Below are 18570 nucleotides of genomic sequence, written 5' to 3'. Positions count from 1 at the left end.
GACTTGTGCAAAAATCGTGGCATTTTCCCAGCATTTCCCGAGGGTGGCGCGAGATGTGCGGGGCCTATAAATAGTTTGGGAAGTTTTCGTTGAAAAATCTCCACCCAGAAATATATATTGAATTTCAAGGAAATTCACGGTGTCATTGAGAGAGAAATGGGACGAAAAGCGGACCAAGTTTACTGCTGAATGATCGTTCTCGTGAGCCTAATGGCCGAGAGAGAGTGAGAGCCGAAGCGTGGATTCCTTGGGGCATGAGTCTGCGGCCTATTTTCTCACTAAACAAGGTGAACGCTGCACGCGTCGGCGCCCTCGTGAGCGGCGATCGGGCGGGGAAGCGGCTCACGCATGCGTGGCCGCGGAGGAGAGCGCGTTCGGCGGCTGGGGAAGTGCGCTGAGGATTCAGGGGCCCGAAGATGGGCCGATGTGCGTGTTTGGCGTGCACGAAAGTGGGAGTGAGGGGCAGCGCGAGAATCGGGCCATCAGTGCTTTCGCGTATTTGCCAACGCGAGGAGTGATTCAGGGCGCTCAGGTTAGTTAGTTGGTTCTGGCACATCCCAAAACTCCTGCCCACCAAATCTCTGCTCAAGTTGGTGACCACTCTTTCTCCATTGGAATTTTCCACTGGGGCTTGACTCTGTCTCGCTGTTTGAATGGTTCTCCAGCACAAGTGACTGGTGGAGTGAAATTGTGGTGAAAATTGTGTGATCTTCAGAAAGGGAGGATTAAATCTGTGTGCGTGATTTTCGGGTGGAATTCCTCACGAGAGAGCTGCCAACTTTCCAACACCAAAATAGTTCTCCATCGCACATATTTCCCAACTCAAATCTCTATATCGATTTCCCTGACACATCTTGTAATTTCTCGCTAAAAATACAGTGATCCTCCGCCCACAGATCAGAAGTGGCATCTCTGGAGGATCACTCCAATTGACGTGCGTGAAAGTAGGGCGATAAATTTATCCCGCAGAAGACTGTAAGAAAAAAAAAGTCTGTGTGATTCATTTCACGAGTTTTCGCCACCATCTCACGACTCCCTGTGTGCCGTGAAGGAATTTCTTTTTGGCGGAGATCGCCTTATTATAAAATATGTATGAAGATTTAAAAATAAATTCCGTGTGTTGTGCAAATCCAACACTACTACTTTTGGCTCTTGTAACTTTAGCAATTTGTGAGATGCGCACGCTCTTGCTTTTTTGCTGGTCTATTTTTGGCACCCAACATCTCGCCATGATCGCGCGAGAGATGTATAGTTTCTTCTTTCCCCCTCGACCAAGTACACCGCACACACACACGCCTCTGCCCCTTGCGAGGACTGTCCATTGACGTCCGCAGTGGGTGGTGCACACATATCGCACTCGCGGATGGCATGTGTGTACTTCCTTGCATGAGCCAATGCATCACGTGAAGGTGGAATTGAGGGGGCGACGCTGCAGAATTTTGCCATCAATTCCAAATTCACGTGTAAAGGCAATCCTTTTCACATTCTGCATGAAAAACTCATGGGAAATTCGAGACAAAGAGCCAATGTATTAAGAAGAGGTGCTCTCTGAAGTTGAGATTTCCGGCTTACCAGTCAATATTTCTCATTAAAGCTCTATTCCTAAAATCTGAAATTCGAAACTCCAATTGAAGTTCGGATTAATAGAGATTCAGACTAGAAAAGTAGGCGTGGCACGTGAGTGGGCGTGGCTTTCGCTTATTTTCTTCGCCTGTGCTCTAGTTACACAGATAATTGAGTTTTCCATCCTTGGAAATCCTTGTATTCAGCACACTAAAAAAATTGAATGAGTCAATAACAGATTTTCTGAGGATTTCTCTTCAAATTAAATTTTTCCTCTTGTTTGCAACAGCTGTAGACTTTTCCGTGCGATCACCTCTAAAAATACGTGAGAGCGAGAAAACATTTCCCGAGTGGGTGGCTCTCCCCTCGCACCATCTTTGTACACATTCCCTGTGTCTGGGCATGAATGAAAATTTAATTGTAGTATTGAAGAGAGGAAATTGAAGAATATGAGCAATATGACAAGAGTGGCGTTTTCAATAATGTGGATTTCCTGCTGTTAATTGCAAAATTTCCCCGGCCCTCAGGCCAACGAAACTGTCCCCCGTTGGGCGAGGAAAATGAGCGAGAGTGTGAGTGAAATGCTGAATGAAATGGGAGAGTGATTTGTTTGCGTGAGGAGACAGCTAAAAATATACCCGAGAGATTTCACATCAAATGTTTATCCATCCACATTCTCGCAAAAGCTCCCAGCACTCCACCTTTTTTGCACATTCCACTACACAATATACAGGGAATATTTCTCTTGCAGTTGATACTTTTGTCTAGTCAGTGAAGAGGAAGCCACAAAAGCCGCCACCATGGACGCGATCAAGAAGAAAATGCAAGCGATGAAGCTTGAGAAGGACAATGCGATGGACAAGGCCGATACATGCGAGGGACAGGCCAAGGATGCCAATATGCGCGCCGACAAAGTCAATGAGGAGGTGCGCGATTTGGGCAAGAAGCTCGTCCAGGTGGAGAATGATCTGTCCACGGCCAAGAACCAGCTCGAAACCGCCAACACGGATCTCGAGGAGAAGGAGAAGACACTCACCGCCACAGAGTCCGAGGTGGCCGCTCTCAATCGCAAAGTCCAGCAGATTGAGGAGGATCTGGAGAAGTCCGAGGAGCGTTCCGGCAGTGCCACCCAGAAATTGCTTGAGGCCACTCAATCAGCTGACGAAAACAATCGGTAAGATCGCAATCTACACGCCAGTTTTACGCGTGCAATGGCTGATAATTTGTGTATTGCAGTATGTGCAAGGTGTTGGAAAACCGATCCCAGCAGGATGAGGAGCGTATGGATCAGCTCACCAACCAACTCAAAGAGGCCCGTCTCCTCGCTGAGGACGCCGACGGAAAGTCCGATGAGGTGTCCCGCAAGTTGGCCTTCGTTGAAGATGAACTCGAAGTGGCTGAGGATCGCGTCAAGTCCGGCGAGTCCAAGATCATGGAGTTGGAGGAGGAGTTGAAGGTGAGCGGAAGTTGACATGTTTAATGTCTCTCAGGAGACGGAAATTTCCTTTCTATACACGCATTCATCTTTGTGGGCGTGGGTGAGAATTTGTGGCCCAACTTAATGCTTGTGATAGAGTCTTATCTCACGAGTAAATACAACATATACAGTTTTGAGAAGTAACTCTACCCTAATGCAGGAAATACCAAGAATTCAGTGTAATTAAAGCTTATCAAATGCGAAATGTGGGGCGAATTACAGCTCCAAATCCTTTTCATTGTTTCCTTGGCTTCCATTATGTTGCCACAACAATTTATTTAAAGTTCCCAACTCTTCTTGGCAGTGGGGATTGCTGTTGGTGCTGAAGCAATGGCGTGTGCGGCAAAAAGTTATTTTTCATTTCTCACCCACTCCTTAGGTTGTCGGCAACTCTCTGAAATCTCTGGAAGTGTCCGAGGAGAAGGCCAACCAGAGAGTGGAGGAGTTCAAGCGTGAGATGAAGACCCTCACCGTGAAGCTAAAGGAGGCCGAGAACCGCGCCGAACAGGCCGAGAAGCAGGTGAAGAGGCTCCAGAAGGAGGTGGACAGACTAGAAGGTGAGTGGTTGGGTGATGAGGCGCGAGTAGTGGGATCAGGAGATGATAAATTGAGACGTGAATTACTATGTTTCTGCTTTGCTATACGCTTTTTACAGACAATCTCTTCCATGAAAAAGAAAAATACAAAGCGATCTGCGACGATTTGGACTCAACTTTTGCCGAACTCACAGGATATTAGAGATCACTGTCCAATTCATTCATGCCAAGAGAAAAATCTTTTTATCGAGACATTTCCACACTTCCCCCTTTCACACTTTCGCTCTCCCACTGTGCAGATGATATCCTCCCACTGAGACACTTGCAGAGAAAATCATTGTTGATATTTGACCTCCTTCGCGCCATAATCACACTCGATTACATTATGCAACCAAGTAACTCAACTATTGACCACTTTGATGAGTCCCTTCCTTGTTGACATCGAGCCAAACAGCTGCCATTTAATTCCTCTTGCATTGCACATTTGTTGTTCAGCAACCAATTAAGATGACATGAAACTCATGCTCGCACTCTTCTTTCTTCTTTTCGTGGCTCCCCCGAAAACACTGTCGCTCAACTATGACAGAACAATTAACATATTACCACACGTCGCTAACCCGCATTCTTCCGAATAATTTTCACCCTCTCTCATGTCCCCGAAGTGCCATTTAACCACCCATCCCCCACACTAATCATCCTCCTTCTCTCTCTCTATCTCTCTCTCTTTTGTAACAACTGATATAAAGATAATAACATAATTAAGAGCTGCGTACAAAAAATACTCTGTGTAAAATATTTCAACGCAAATTATACTAATCTGGGAAATGGAGACGGCTATCTATGTAAAAAGGTATTTCTGCTAAATGCTTATAATTAACCCCTCTTGGTTTCCGTTCTCTTCCTTCTGCTTCCTTCTCTGTTAAACTCTGTATCAATTACGCCCACCTCCAATATTAGCGATAGAGAAAAATCAATGAGAGATTTTTTTCGATGCCCCACGTGCCAGTAATGATCCCATGTGATGCCTCATTTCAGGATTATTAATGGTCTTCTTGTCGGATAAAAAAGATCTGCCCAGAAGGTGGTCTTTCGCCCAAGGAGAAGGTATCATTAAGGGGTGGTGTACAATAGCCATTTATTCGAACTTTCATTCGTGCGGAGATGAAATTCTCCAACGTACACCCACTTCTAGAGTACCTTGTTCTTGTGCAATTTCCACTTATTTATCGTTTTTCCCACACAAATTTCCCTCTCCAGTGCGAAATGCTAATGAATTTTTCAACATTTCAGACGAATTGGGCATCAACAAGGACAGATACAAGAGTCTTGCCGACGAAATGGACTCCACCTTTGCAGAATTGGCTGGCTATTAAATGTAATGTCAAATGTTATATTTAATAAACCGCCGTCAATTCAATACTCTCAGTCACGCTGGAAAACATGGAGGTGGATGTTAGGATGTCACGTCCTTCGTTCATACTCGTGAGAGGAGAACAGAAAGATCCGATAAAAAAATCAATGTAAATGTTGAAGAAAAAATTAAATTTTTATTTGCTTTTCGTCATTATTGAACACTCTTGCATAATACCAATCAATCACATGACAAATGAAGATCACAATGAAACATATGAGAAGGCAAATTAAAAAAAAAATGAAAAAATGTTATATTTGTAACGAAATAAAGGGATAAAAAACCTAATATATAAATGAAGAAACATGAATATATTGTAAATGGAAAGAGAGCCTCTTTAAAAAAATATAATGAAAACTTTTCTTGTCTTTTTAATAAATACTATTATATACTAAAAAAGAAAACCGAAAAACGAACGAGATTATGCAACGCGTGAGATGAACTTTTTTCTTTATTTGGAACCCTCTTCCATTGTTGTGTTGAAAGTTTTTTGGAGAGCTTTCGCTCCCTTTTTGGCATATTTTATGTATATTTCATTAAAGCTTCGTGCACGTGATTTGGTTTTTCAAGCATCACAATTTCCACTGCCTCACACCCCATAAATATTCACTGTCAATCGACTTTTCCCGGAGTATTTATGTCTATGCCACTGTGGAGAGCTTTTTCAATGAAATATGAATGGGAGATGATGGAAGGGCCGGAAAAACTTTGTACAGCAAAATGTTCCTCTCACACTCAACCTTTTCCTACGTTCCACTGAAGCATCTCTCTTGCAAAATAACATTCGAAACCCACGCAATTTCACCGGCAGCAATTGCTTCAAAGACTGTTTGGAGAACATCTCCATGGCGAAGCGCGTGGGCATGATAAATGTTCATTAATTTTATATCGAGTACCATTGATAAAGATTTCCACTTAAAGCACAGATGTTACATTCAAAATCAATGACTTTTGGCACGAGGAAGAACTTTTATGAAACTTTGTAGCAAGATTTTTAATTAGTCTTTGCCTGTTTTTGGGGTCTTTTTATCGATTTACTGTGGTGTTTTTTCGGGACTACTTGGATAGAAAGGTAGGAAAACTAAGCAAGAGATGTTATATTTAATACAGCAGTTCTCTATATATTTAAATTTATATGTTTTAAGTCTCATTCAACAACCCTCTGTCTTTTTTGCTGGAAAATAAATAAATGAGTTGCCTCGTTTTCCTAAAATAACTCACTAGACCTTTTTCGAATGAATACCTTTTATCTCTTCCCTTTAATTTGATAAGTATTATGGCCGATATTCAGCTCCTGTATCTTCTTTTAATCTCTTTTACCTCATTTACCGACTGCGAACATAATTTGTGGTTAATGTATAGTTCATTGTGGGTAATTTTAATTGAAAACCTGTTGGTTATTATCTCGATAATCAATAGGGGAGATAAGTCTCAGAGACAAAAATTCAGCGTATATTTAGATGAATTAATTATGAAAGGTAGTCAAAGAAGCTAAAGATTCTTATAAATAAAAGATTAATAAAGATAATAAAAGATAAATAAGATTCTTATATTGAGCATCGATTTCTGAACACTTTAATGAAGAAACTATGTATGTGGATTACATTTAATGTACCTACTTAATATTATACTCATTAAGAACTGGTTCTGTACGAAATATTACAAAAATTACACTCCTTTAAGGGTCATCAAGTCGAGCAGCAAAAATATGAATAATTTCGTCTACTCCCTCGACAGGGTATTTCGTGGAAAATGAATCTCCACTCTCCAGAGAGTTTTTATTGATTTATATAACTCTATGTGTGTCCCAGAAGGGCCGAGAGACCTTAATTAATGCGATATGGCCGGACATTTACAGCTTAATTAGCAGCCAAACAATGACTTGGCGAATTCAGCGGAAAATCAAGTCACTCACCTCTGAAAGTGCAACGCTTCGCCCTTTGTGCACTCTTTGAGCTGTTTGGGTGGACAAATTCGCGTGTAAAATTCCGTGTGGGAAGTGAATCATATTGATTCTGACATCCTGCTGCGCATCGATTGGTGGATTCGCCCAATTCTCGAAACATCAATTATTCCACCGTATCGAATGCATTTTTAACCGGCTTCGAGGATATCGAGGCGAACAAATAAAATTTCCCCGCGAGAATGCGTACTTCCATTGAAACATTAATGCCTACCCGAAAGGGACATTTCCTGGGGGAGAGATTTCCGTGCTGTCAAGGCCTAAGGAGGGTCGTCGCGACGGCTCAAAGTATTTTCCAGTGTGCTCGAGCATTTTCGCGCCTATCGCCACTCATTTGGGTGACGGTGAGGCCGGAAAAGCAGGAAAATTGATTTACATTGTCGAATTTTAGCCCACCCAAGCGGCTTACTGCACGTAGGGGAAGGAAGACTAAATGTGTGATTATTTTGCTTAGGCTGAAATTAGTTGGAGAATTTTTCCATTGATTTATTGTATTCTCTGTATTTTATAGGCAAATTGGTCAAATTTTCTATTCATCTTCCAGTGACTGCATAAAAGTCGCTGGATTAAACATGAAAGCATTGTTTGAGGCGAAATATGGTTTTGTGCATCATGAATGATAGATGCACTGTGCTTGCAAACACTGCATGGGGATTAAATTTATACTTCACAAACCTCTCACTTGGTCCATTTCGCCCTCCACTTCGCTGTATTCCACTCATTCAGTGGACTTGTGTGTGGATGTTTCGGATGGTCAGGAGAGCGCCGTCGCCAGTGTATTGATTTTTCTTCGCGACGTCTAACGACGTCTTCGTCGCCACTTTTGCTGCTGCTTTCTCCGCCACAGTCATCCAGTTTCGCAGCAAATTTCACTTGTGTCACTTCGCTGTGCGGACATTTCTCCCATTTTCTGTGGCTCCCTGTTCTGGGGGAGAAGGACTCTCCTGTGCTGAAGAGTGACTCACTCCTCGAGCCCCGAAGTCCCTGGACAAGCTATTCGCCAGAGATTCATGGTGTTGCGCGAGGAGAGTGTCTTTGAGTGCGAAAATAAGTGTTTTTCATCTCATATGGAACTGGAGGCGAAGGGTGAAATTTAAGTGGTGAGAAAGGACTGTTGTAAAAGCCACTGCGACACAGGATAATGCCGAACCTTCTTTTCGACCCCAATCCCGGGGTGAAGCTGACACCACTGGAATCAAGTAATTCGCCTTATTTCATTTAGATTCTGGGGCTCACGAAAGACTTTTTCCGCTTGTGGGAGGGTAATTCCCAAAAGCTGGGATGCCGAGGGAATTTTCGTCCTGTGTGGGTGGGCAAAGAAAAGCATACACCCTCCCATTGAAGCAAATTTTCACCGAGTCACACAAAATTTCAATTCCATTTCCACCAAATCATCATTTTGCCATTTTCATACAGTCACATAATTCACAATCACTCCCGTCACCCTCTTTGCTCCCTCCCTCTGACACAGAGACAATTTTCTCAAGCTGTACTTTTTTCTCGAGACGACACGAAGAAAATCTAATCTTCTCGCATGAGACAAGAGAGAAAAGCCCCATGAATGAATTTTCATGGATGACCATTGAGGGGGCGAAGGTGCGAAAGGGTCAATGGACACTGGAGATGGCTAAGGGCACTCAGAATCTAATCTGGGAATTATCTCTGGCCGACAAGAGTGTCCAGTAGAGGAGAAAAAGCAATCCTCAATGCTCAATAGTGGCCCGGTCAAGTCTATTTTTGCTCCGGTCACTGTGGGCGGATGCAGAGGACACAATTTTCCAGGATTTTGCGTTGAGATGACGCGACATGATTATGCCAGGATTTAAGTGGACACCTAACTGACGTGAGAGAATGGTTAATTTTTCATTCGTCGCTCACCCCCACGTCGTTAGCGAGAAAGAAAGTTCTCCCTTTCCATGGCTTTTACGTCACATATTTTGCTAGTAAATCGAATGTGAAGACATAAATTAACACGACACCTCGCCGAATTATGTTCCGAGCCAGCCTTCAGGGCTGGGGATTAAAGTGTGTAAATGTAAATAGTGGAGATTGCAACAACAATTTCCCACACAAGATGGGATCCGAGGGGTGGTAAAGATGGTGGAAGAGGCGGAATAAAACTTCTCCTGTGCACAACTTTTCACGGAGAAGACATAAAAGATGACCTTTGCGATAAAATCGAGGCGACAGACATTTCTTGGTCTTGATAGCGAAGTGGAGAAAATGAAGGAGAAAACACGCATATTTTTCACCCCCGGGGGCAAGTAACTGCGACTCATGAGATCACTTTATTTATTTAGATAGAAATCGCGGGATTTAATGAGGGTTTTGTGAAAGAAAAATGGGATTGTGTCCTCTCAATTTCTATTCAATTGCAGAACTTTATTGCCCAACGAGATGGAGTTGGATGTTTTGAATAAAGGATTCTACAGTTGTTCACCCCTGAAAGTTCTATTATTCCACCTTCATTCCCTGGAAATTTGATTGCGCAAAAGACCTTTTTGTGGTCCATTTGGATAAAATTTCCAACATTTCCCATCTCGGCAATTCCTACACATTTTTCGGTGAAATTGTATCGATTTTATTGTCGTTGCCGGAAGGTCCAATATAGTATCTCCACATTTTGTCCCAGTCGCTTTTCGTGCACACTCAAATTTCACTTGGGGAATATTTTTAGGAAGGATATCGCAATTGTGATTTCCATTTCGTCAATTGTGACCGAAATAGAGCACAAATATTACATACGAAATCTCCAAATGATTTTTTGATTTGATGCAATCTTTTGTGCCTTTTCCAACCCATCCGAAATGGCAAATGCTATGTAGCTTAGCTATTCCAATGAAAATGTTTATATATTATATCAGTGAAAAGTATCGCTTCTCTAATTGATTTGACCTTTTCCGTTCTTCCCACTCTTTTCATTGTTCTTGTGCTTCCGGTAGCACGACAGGACAATTTACAACGGAATTTAGTTTCGCTCTTAAACACGTTCCCTGTCCATAAAAGCATTTATAAATATTAATTGACGAATAGACGTGCTCGTTATTTTGGCTAAGTATCGCACAAAAGGAGAACACTAGGCGCCTCCATTGATATTCACCAGGCGTCTCTACACACAACTAATAAAAGTACCATCTCATGACATGAATTCATGCTCCAAAAAGTAAAAAGAGCTCAGCATTTATACACAAGTTATTGCACGAAAACTTTGCACACAACCACTTTTATTTAATTCAGAGCAACGACTGTTGGATATCTGCAAACTTTCAGGACACGTAATTTCAGAAAAGTTGCACTGCAAATATCTAATAGATTTCTCCATTTATTTGATCACTCTCAGCGAATACTGACGACAAAGTGGATTTTTCTGGAAGTCAATTTAACACTTTCAGCACAGAATGTTTAGTTTTGTCAAATCTCTTCGATGCAATTTGACTTGCAATAGAACAATTAGAGAATATTGTCACGAGAAAAGAGCAAAACTTTGAATGCACTGACGTAATTGAATTAATATTGTTTCGAATGCGTTGTCTGTCTTTAACAGTAATTAAAGTTGTTGTTGTATCTTACATAATATGTAGCAGAAAGAGAATATTCAATAAAAACAAATCATATCATATCTAGTCAACATTTTCGAGTTGTGGCAATTTGAGAATAATTAGTTTTGTGTTAATCAAAACGCCCTGAAATTAAATCCCAGTGAAAGCCTTTTATTATGCTTTCACCTTTGTTTTATTATTACATCACCAACACAATTCATTAAGACCTGAGAAATCGAACAGGATCTGTTGTAATGTAATATGCAATGTTTCTCTGGAGTTTGAAATAACTCTATTGAAGTCATCACATGAGGGCACAAAGTTAGTCTGATAAACCATTGTCGGCACACATCAATACGGAAGGAATCTCACGTCAATTGCGGGGGTGTTTCTAAGTGGAGCAAACAAACTCATGCGACCACGGGTATTGATCCGAGTGCATTCTCGTGCCCGCTTCTTTGGCCACCCCGCTGACTCATAGTCTGACTCACTCTCATTGCAGTGGTGCCGGTCGCTGCGGGTCTGACCGCCGCCGTGGTTCTGGCCGTGCTGACATGCTACTGCGCCCGTCGCATCCGGCAGCGCAACAGGAAGACTAACGGCCACGATGCCAGCCTTCCCTTCCAGCCACCGCGGCGCCCCACGGCTGTGCGCTCGCCCAGCGGCGCCCCGCCGCACTACCTCAAGAAGTCCCCATCGCCGACGGGCAACAAACCACCTCCCGGCTCGCTGCAATCGCCGCCCGAGGCCCCCACGCAAGTACGCTACGCCGAAGAGAGCGAGACTGGACCTCTGCCGCGCATGGTGGCCCACGAGACACGCGCCCCCGAGCCCGAGAGCCCCGTGGACCAGGGCGACTGCGGAGAGTACGGACGACTGGGAACATTGGTCTTCAAGCTGCGCTTCCTCGTCGACAAAGGAGCTCTCGTGGTGTCCGTTGTGCGCTGCCGCGGTCTTCCTGGCAAGGGCGGCACTGTGAGCAATGGAGACTTGAGCGGCGCCAAGAACACCGGCAACACCGATCCGTACGTGAAACTGCAGCTGCTTCCCGAGAAGCAGCACAAGGTGAAGACTCGCGTGGTGAGGAACACCAGAAATCCCGTCTACGATGAGGACTTCACCTTCTACGGACTCACTCTGGCCGAACTGGGCTCCATGTCCCTCCACTTTGTCGTCCTCAGCTTCGATCGCTACTCCCGCGATGACGTGATCGGCGAGGTCATCTGCCCCATGTCCAGCATGGAACTCTCCCAGATCGAGAATCAGCAGATGGCATTCAGCAAAGAGATACAGCCCAGGAGTCTCAAGGTGAGCTCGCACACATGAATATTCATTTGCACTCTCATAATGCCGACGAGAAATATTCCATATTGTTACTATTTCGCCCCAATATTGATTTATCCCGCTCAAAATACCAAACTAATCACACGATTACACGTTAGTTTCCCAGCATTAATGAGCATCTCTGATGCCTTCATCGAGTAATTCGATTTGTGCGGTGAATAGTAATTTCCATTAAGCCATTGAAAACCCAAACCATAAATGAAATAAGCTATCAAAACGCGTTTTGTGTATTTTGAATGGAGCGTAATTAAAACTACAGATACGCGTGTAGGCTGTATCACTTCTCGGAAATATAAACATAGATTCTTAATGAATTTTTGAACAAAAATACCAAACAAATACGTATAAAATTCGATTTTCAGTAAAAGCAAATTTGCACTCCGCCTCATCACAATTGGCAAACAAATAGGATATTTGCGTCTGAATATCACCAATATTTGTGGCTTTTAACGCTTTTAACAATTAAATATGACAAAAAATGCAATGATTTCAAAACAATATTGTATTTTTTTAATCCTCCATTTATTGTTTAAACTCCACCCATTTCGACGTCTCTCCCAGAGTCATGTTTTATCCTTTTCACAGATTTTTTTTCCTTAAACAACTATTTATTTGAGCGTGAAATCAATGCAATAATTCCAAAAACGAAGTTAAACTTTATTTATAGTCCAGTAAAAGTGGGCTTTTTGCGGCAGAATATTAATGTTAATTTACTGATGAGCCCCTGGAGAGTAATAATTGAAATAAAAGACACTCACGGCATTACATACTGTCGCAATTCCCAGATCCGTGCTCAGGGACGTGGCGAGCTTCTCATTTCACTGTGCTGGCAACCAGCAGCTGCCAGGCTCACAGTTGTTCTGCTGAAGGCGCGCAATCTGCCCCGCATGGACGTGACCGGCTTGGCTGACCCCTACGTGAAGATATACCTTCTGTACAACGGCCAGAGAATTGCCAAGAAGAAGACACACGTGAAGAAGAGGACACTGAGTCCCGTCTTCAACGAGAGCTTTGCATTCGACATCCCAACAACTGAGGTGAGTGCCGCTCTTCTGCCAACGTGATGCCGCATGCTAAATATTTAATCACGGCCATTAAACCTGTCGCAGGGAGCTGGAGCCACGCTGGATGGGGTCGCGCTGGAGCTGATGCTCCTCGACTGGGACCGAGTGACGAAGAACGAGGTGATCGGGCGGCTGGACTTGGGCGGTCCTCGGTGCACGGGCACGACTCTGAACCACTGGAATGAGGTCTGTAATTCACCGAGACGACAAATTGCCGAATGGCACAAATTAGTTGAGTAAATGAGAAACAGCCAAAAGGTAAATGGAAGGAGCAACACCACCCACTTATTCTTTTTTGGCCATCGAAATCAATAATTCCTCCTCCCCTTTTTCGAGTGGAAGCAAAATGAAAAAGAAGAGTGACGAGGCAGAGATGCGTAGTGGAGTGAAACCAAAGACATATATACTAAATAGTAGAGAGAGAGAAAGCAAAACACTTGCAGACGTGGGAGAAATTGCGCAAGAGATGAGATATACTATAGTAATTAATGAAAGAAATTAACTGAAGCTTCTCAATATATACAGGTTTTTGTCTACAGAATATATCACTATCGAAGATAAAGGGTAAATAAAGGATAAATAATCTCTTTGAAAAAGTGAAATATACTACAGATATACCAAGAAAATACTAATTATTTAAATTTGCTTCTCTGTGTCAAATATTTGTACAAAAAAAAAGAAGAAAAAGAGGATGAAAAGCAAGAAAATTTCATTTTTATCGACAGAAAAGGCAATGCAAAAGTTTGACATAATAGTTGGTATAAGAGTTCATTAGAAAACTTCGAAAGTGGGTCAGCGCAAGATAGGCGGAAAATACTGAAAATGGTCATTCTTCCTACATTGACTCTGTGGGACGAATTTCAATTCTTGACAACGCTAGCATCACCTTATGTATAGTTTCTAAGATGACATCTTAAGAGGAGAAGGGAAGTGTGTAAAATTAGTCTCACACGAGACACCCATTAATTGTATGTGAAAGTTATTTCCAGAGACAAATTTATCTCTAATAATCACACAGATCGCATTATTGAAATTATCAAACTTGACAAGCACAATGAAATGAAAAAAAAATCCGCAATTTCCACATTTACACACAAAAGCGCATTTATTCCCTGTCCCTGAATATTTTTCCCGCTGAGCCTGAAACTTAGAGAAGTCAAATAAGGATACCTTTAGAAAGTATGCTTAAAGCAAAAATCAGAGAAAAAAATATAAGGAAGAGCATAAAAGACATCTAAGCACAACAATACAGTATATAAATGAAAATGCTTTTAATTGAATAGTTTTTACAATAAATGCCAGAGCTGAATATATAAATATTGTACAATTCTGATAATATTCAATATCATGGTGAAGAGCCAGGAGAACAAAGAGACGGTATATTTTTGTGGGGTACACTTCCTTGAAGTAGGACAGTAGGATAGGAGGACATATTTCCTGAGAAAATAAAATCCCCTCGAATTTAGGGCACAGACCAAGGAGAGAAAAACTTTCAAAAATCTTGAAGAACAATCGTGAAAGAGAATAAACCATTTGAAAGGCTCAGATGTTTAGTGTTTGAGGATTGCTTGTTAGCCACAAATTAACTTTCATAAGTCTTTGGAAATATGGCAAAGCATCACTAACAGTGACTTGGCAAATTTGTGTGTGAAAGTAATAAGTTTTGTGAGTAACATTACTTATTAACTTTATCACAATTCGTCAATAAACACCGAAGATGTGAGTTTTCAAATGAGTGGTTAGGATTTTCTGGTAGTTCCAGTTGAAAGATTAGCAAAATTATTACTATGAACTGATTTAATTCAGGTGACTTGTATTGCTCTTTTTGAAGCGAAAAGACAACGATTTATCTGACATTTTACCTCATATCGTAAGGTAGAAATGATATCCCAAAAAAATCTCTAGCAATTCCATTCTCTATCTTGTTCCTGCCCTGAAATCGAGGTGAATAAGTTGAGGAGAAATCTTGTAATATAGCGAAAGAAGAGTAGCAACAGCATTCTCACCTTTCTTTTGTGTGTGATTAGCAAGCAAAAGATTAAGAGTGTGCGTTTCCCCCCTCACGGAAGGTGATACTGAAGTGGGAAAGCAATTAAATGGTTAGTTATATACTTGTGTTGGCACAAAATGAGACACAATTTTTTCTAATGCATCCCCAGATCACACAGTTCCTTCCAGCACCCCCCGATCCAGCCCCCTTTCTGTATATGTGTTGTACATAATTAAGTGGCAAAAAGGAATCAATGATCATTTTAAGAGAATCAATACAATTTCTAGTAGAGACAATTTTTGTACATTACTTTGACAAAATATTCTCCCTCTGTTCCATCCATGATGTAAAAGTATTATTTAGAGGCGATGAATGGAGGCATTCAATTGCAAAATATGAATCATTAGTGAAATGAAATAATTTGTAGAAAAGATTTGAAGATATTATTGCATATTTCAGAAAAAAAAATTATATTGATTAATATTATAATGATTATACAGAAATAAAAGTGACAACTTACTAGAACCATGTTGTCTTTATCATCGGCCCACTCGAGGACAGACAAGGATTTTCGCTTTAGATTTTATCTGCGATGATTGGCACTGGTATAAAGGTTCCGGGAGTGTGATTGTCTGACCAGTTCACTCGGGATCACCATGGAGAAGAAGAGGAAACTGCAGAGATCGAAGTACAAGTCTGCCTTCAAGTGGGGAGCTGCTGGAATCACAGCCACAGTGATCTTTGTGCTGATTGAAGTGTTCATCATCCACTGGGTGACGCCTTTCGATGATGTCCTGAGAGTGCACTTCCAGAAGGCTGGAGTGCATGTGCAGTTCGAGTTTGAGCTCACCGAGGACGGCGTCACGTACACCATCCACAAGAACCGCACCCTCGTGCAGGTTGTTCGGATGGGCGCCAATCTGGGCTGGGACGTGAAGGTGGAAAATCACGGCAATGGAAAGTACGTTTTACGCAGTCGAGAGGGATCAGTGAGCTTCAATCGCGTTGTCGATGAAGACGGCTTAGCGGTCTTCCACATCAATCAGACCGTCTGGCAGGTTGACTTCGTGGAGCATTGCTTTGATCTGGTGAATCCAGACGGAATAAACTGGTTCGCTGGTCCCCTGAAATACTACCAATATTGGCCATCGCAGCGCTTGCAGTTCACAGATGACGCTTACTTGCCGAAGGAGTCTTCCCACTCTTACATTTCCGAGAGATACTGGTTGACGTCAAAGGGATTGTTTGTGTACTTTAACGAGAGAGTTCCTCTGTTCCTCAATCGCAAACCCAATCATCTCTGCTTTGCGGCCAAGCAACAGAATCCCTATTACACCTACGGCAGTATGTTCAGCTTTAATTACACCATCGGAGTGGCATCGAATGCCAAGAGAGCTCATCAACAGGCGGTCGGAAGATATCTGAGGAAACCCCTGCACTACCCTGATCGCCGAATAATCCAGTATCCCAAATGGATTATTCGGAACAGCAACAGATCGCTGGTTCAAGAGTATGTGGATAATTTAATGTACTATGACTTCAACACATCCAGCATCATTCTGGACAGAAGTTGGGAAGTCTGCCATGGAGCCCTGGAATTCGATCCTATCAAATTCCTCAACGTTGAGGGATTGATAAGGTACTTAAGACGCTACAGAATCCTCCTGACCCTCACAGTGTCACCGCGCATCCACGAGGACTGCAATCCGTACTTCCAGGACGCTCTCTCGCGCGGTTTCCTTGTAAAGACCCACCAGAACAGTTACTTGAACTTTGACAGAACTGCCACTGTGGATTTCACCAACCCTGCAGCTTCTTGGTGGTTCATGACGCGTCTGAAAAATCTCCAACTGATTGGAGTGGATAATTTCTACTTCGAAGGTGGAGAATTCGATTCTGCCCCAAATGATCCCAACTTTGAGGGTGTTTCGACGGATCTTCATCCCATTCAATACACAGTAGATTCTGTCAGAGCCATGGCGGAGTTCTGCTCAGGAACCATCCTCCGAACGGGATTCTGTAGTCAGGATTTGCCTGTTCTCGTGAAAATCCCGGATCTGGAGAATCGCTGGGACATCCAGAATGGCCTGGAAGCGCTCATTCCGAAGATTTTGCAAACAAATCTAAATGGATACTATTTCCTGATGGTTCCGATTGGGGGAGTGAATCCTGTCGGTTTAACCAAGGATCTCTACATCCGGTGGATGCAAGCGGCTGTGTTTACACCCTCAATGGCCTTCTCAACGCCGCCATGGGAATTCGACGATGAGACAATTGAACTGACCCATAAATTCCTCAAGCTACACATCAACTACCTAGGAATGTTTATGGATCGCTTCAAGCTGGCTAAATCCGAGGGAGATCCGGTGAACTTGCCCATCTGGTGGCTCTATCCGGCAAATTGGCGTGCGCAAGAGACTTCTGACCGTGAGAAATCAATGCCAATCATTCCAATTAGACATAATCATTGATTCTACTTATCTTTATTTCAGAGTATCTCTTGGGGGATGACGTAATTGTGGCTCCTGTGCTGCATCCAAACACTACAGAGCGTGGCATCTTCCTTCCGTACGGGATCTGGAGGGATGGCAATGACAACAGTACAGTTTTTCAGGGTCCGCGGTGGCTGCCGAGCTACAGAGCTCCTCTGGATGTTTTGCCGTACTTTGTCAGGATTGGGGCTATGCCAAATATACCATAAAATCCCCTACTTCTCCTCCTCTTCTGCGGCATCTGTTTGCCTGAGCAGCTTTCGGAGTCGGCGACCAATCAATTTGGGATATTTGTTGGTCTTGACGAGAAACTCCTTCGATTGATGCGTTACGGCGCCGTTGCGCAATTGAAAATCACAGAGGGCATGGAGTGGCTTCAGTAGTTGTTCTCTGTACATGCAATCTTGCTCTACAATCGACAACACTTCCGCCGCCGCCTCCAGAGTGCTCAAGCACCCTTCAGTCGGCTGAGTTCTTATCACGTAATTACTGTTCCCAGTCGTGATTAGCTTCACCTGTCGCATCTGGTGAAGGGAGGAGTTGCTGGCGTAGATGGCCTTCGCCTGGGACCACGTTCCGTCCAGCAGGATGAGATTAAAGGGGCCGTCTTGAGTGGGCACATCCTCCAAGGGCACTGAACTCTTACTGGGATACAACAGCAGGGAGCGCGGATCCTCCAGAATCTCCCGCAGGAGAGTCTCGTGCTTTGGCGAGGGAAACTTCTTGCCCCTGAAGACAAGGCATTTGTTATTTGCCAAGCCCAGGGAGAGCATCTTGGCTGTCTGCAGACATCTCTTCTCCTCTGCCGGATGCTGCAGGATTATCACACGGGATTCCGGGTTCAGAGGGGTGGTGGGTAAATGGGGACACCAGCAGACTGTCATGGGGCGCCTGAAAGTTGTAAATCAAGTGAATTTGTGGAGAAATGTCAGCTCAGGAAGTGGAAAATTACCTGCATCTCTCGCAGACATCACGATGCTCCGGAACGTCTGACGGAATGCCTATTAATTCGTTCCACACCTCCTCTTCGAGACTCCCACAATCTCCGGGAGCATTGTTGTTAGCCATTGAGTCTGATTTCACCAGACTTTCAACACAAATTCACGGAAATACAGCAAAATCACCAATTTTCCCAGGGCACTTCGGGATTGAGATTGAGGTTATGGGCAACGTGGATGTGGGACAAACTTG

The 18570-nt window shown here is 43.1% G+C and overlaps 4 protein-coding genes across 5 annotated transcripts; 3 read left to right on the top strand and 1 right to left on the bottom strand.

The window, feature by feature from the left end:
* The first annotated feature begins 408 nt into the window (after positions 1-408).
* Positions 409-5347, top strand: LOC132265167 (tropomyosin-2). 2 transcript variants are annotated; one of them, XM_059765731.1, is made up of 5 exons: positions 409-532; positions 2315-2737; positions 2800-3019; positions 3420-3597; positions 4867-5347. In XM_059765731.1, exons 2-5 carry the CDS (start codon positions 2364-2366, stop codon positions 4947-4949), a joined length of 855 nt encoding a protein of 284 aa, XP_059621714.1. In that variant the 5' UTR covers positions 409-532; positions 2315-2363; the 3' UTR covers positions 4950-5347. The 2 variants fall into 2 exon arrangements, with proteins under 2 accessions (XP_059621714.1, XP_059621715.1); XM_059765732.1 differs by lacking the exon at positions 4867-5347 and adding an exon at positions 3696-3896.
* A 2468-nt stretch (positions 5348-7815) lies between these two features.
* Positions 7816-15412, top strand: LOC132265166 (synaptotagmin-11). Its single transcript, XM_059765730.1, has 4 exons — positions 7816-8149; positions 10992-11797; positions 12619-12870; positions 12943-15412. Exons 1-4 carry the CDS (start codon positions 8092-8094, stop codon positions 13135-13137), a joined length of 1311 nt encoding a protein of 436 aa, XP_059621713.1. The 5' UTR covers positions 7816-8091; the 3' UTR covers positions 13138-15412.
* Positions 15413-15543: 131 nt separating this feature from the next.
* Positions 15544-17588, top strand: LOC132264882 (myogenesis-regulating glycosidase-like). The gene is made up of 2 exons (XM_059765215.1): positions 15544-17314; positions 17380-17588. Exons 1-2 carry the CDS (start codon positions 15544-15546, stop codon positions 17586-17588), a joined length of 1980 nt encoding a protein of 659 aa, XP_059621198.1.
* On the bottom strand, positions 17338-18548 carry LOC132265168 (tRNA-uridine aminocarboxypropyltransferase 2). The gene is made up of 2 exons (XM_059765733.1): positions 18332-18548; positions 17338-18270 (listed from the first exon to the last, which is right to left on the bottom strand). Exons 1-2 carry the CDS (start codon positions 18445-18447, stop codon positions 17595-17597), a joined length of 792 nt encoding a protein of 263 aa, XP_059621716.1. The 5' UTR covers positions 18448-18548; the 3' UTR covers positions 17338-17594.
* Positions 18549-18570: the final 22 nt, after the last annotated feature.

This window comes from Phlebotomus argentipes, unplaced genomic scaffold (genome assembly GCF_947086385.1).
Source record: "Phlebotomus argentipes unplaced genomic scaffold, Phlebotomus argentipes genome assembly contig_2, whole genome shotgun sequence".
In the NCBI taxonomy this organism is placed as follows: Eukaryota; Metazoa; Arthropoda; class Insecta; order Diptera; family Psychodidae; genus Phlebotomus; species Phlebotomus argentipes.
This window is presented reverse-complemented; position numbering and strand designations above follow the sequence as displayed.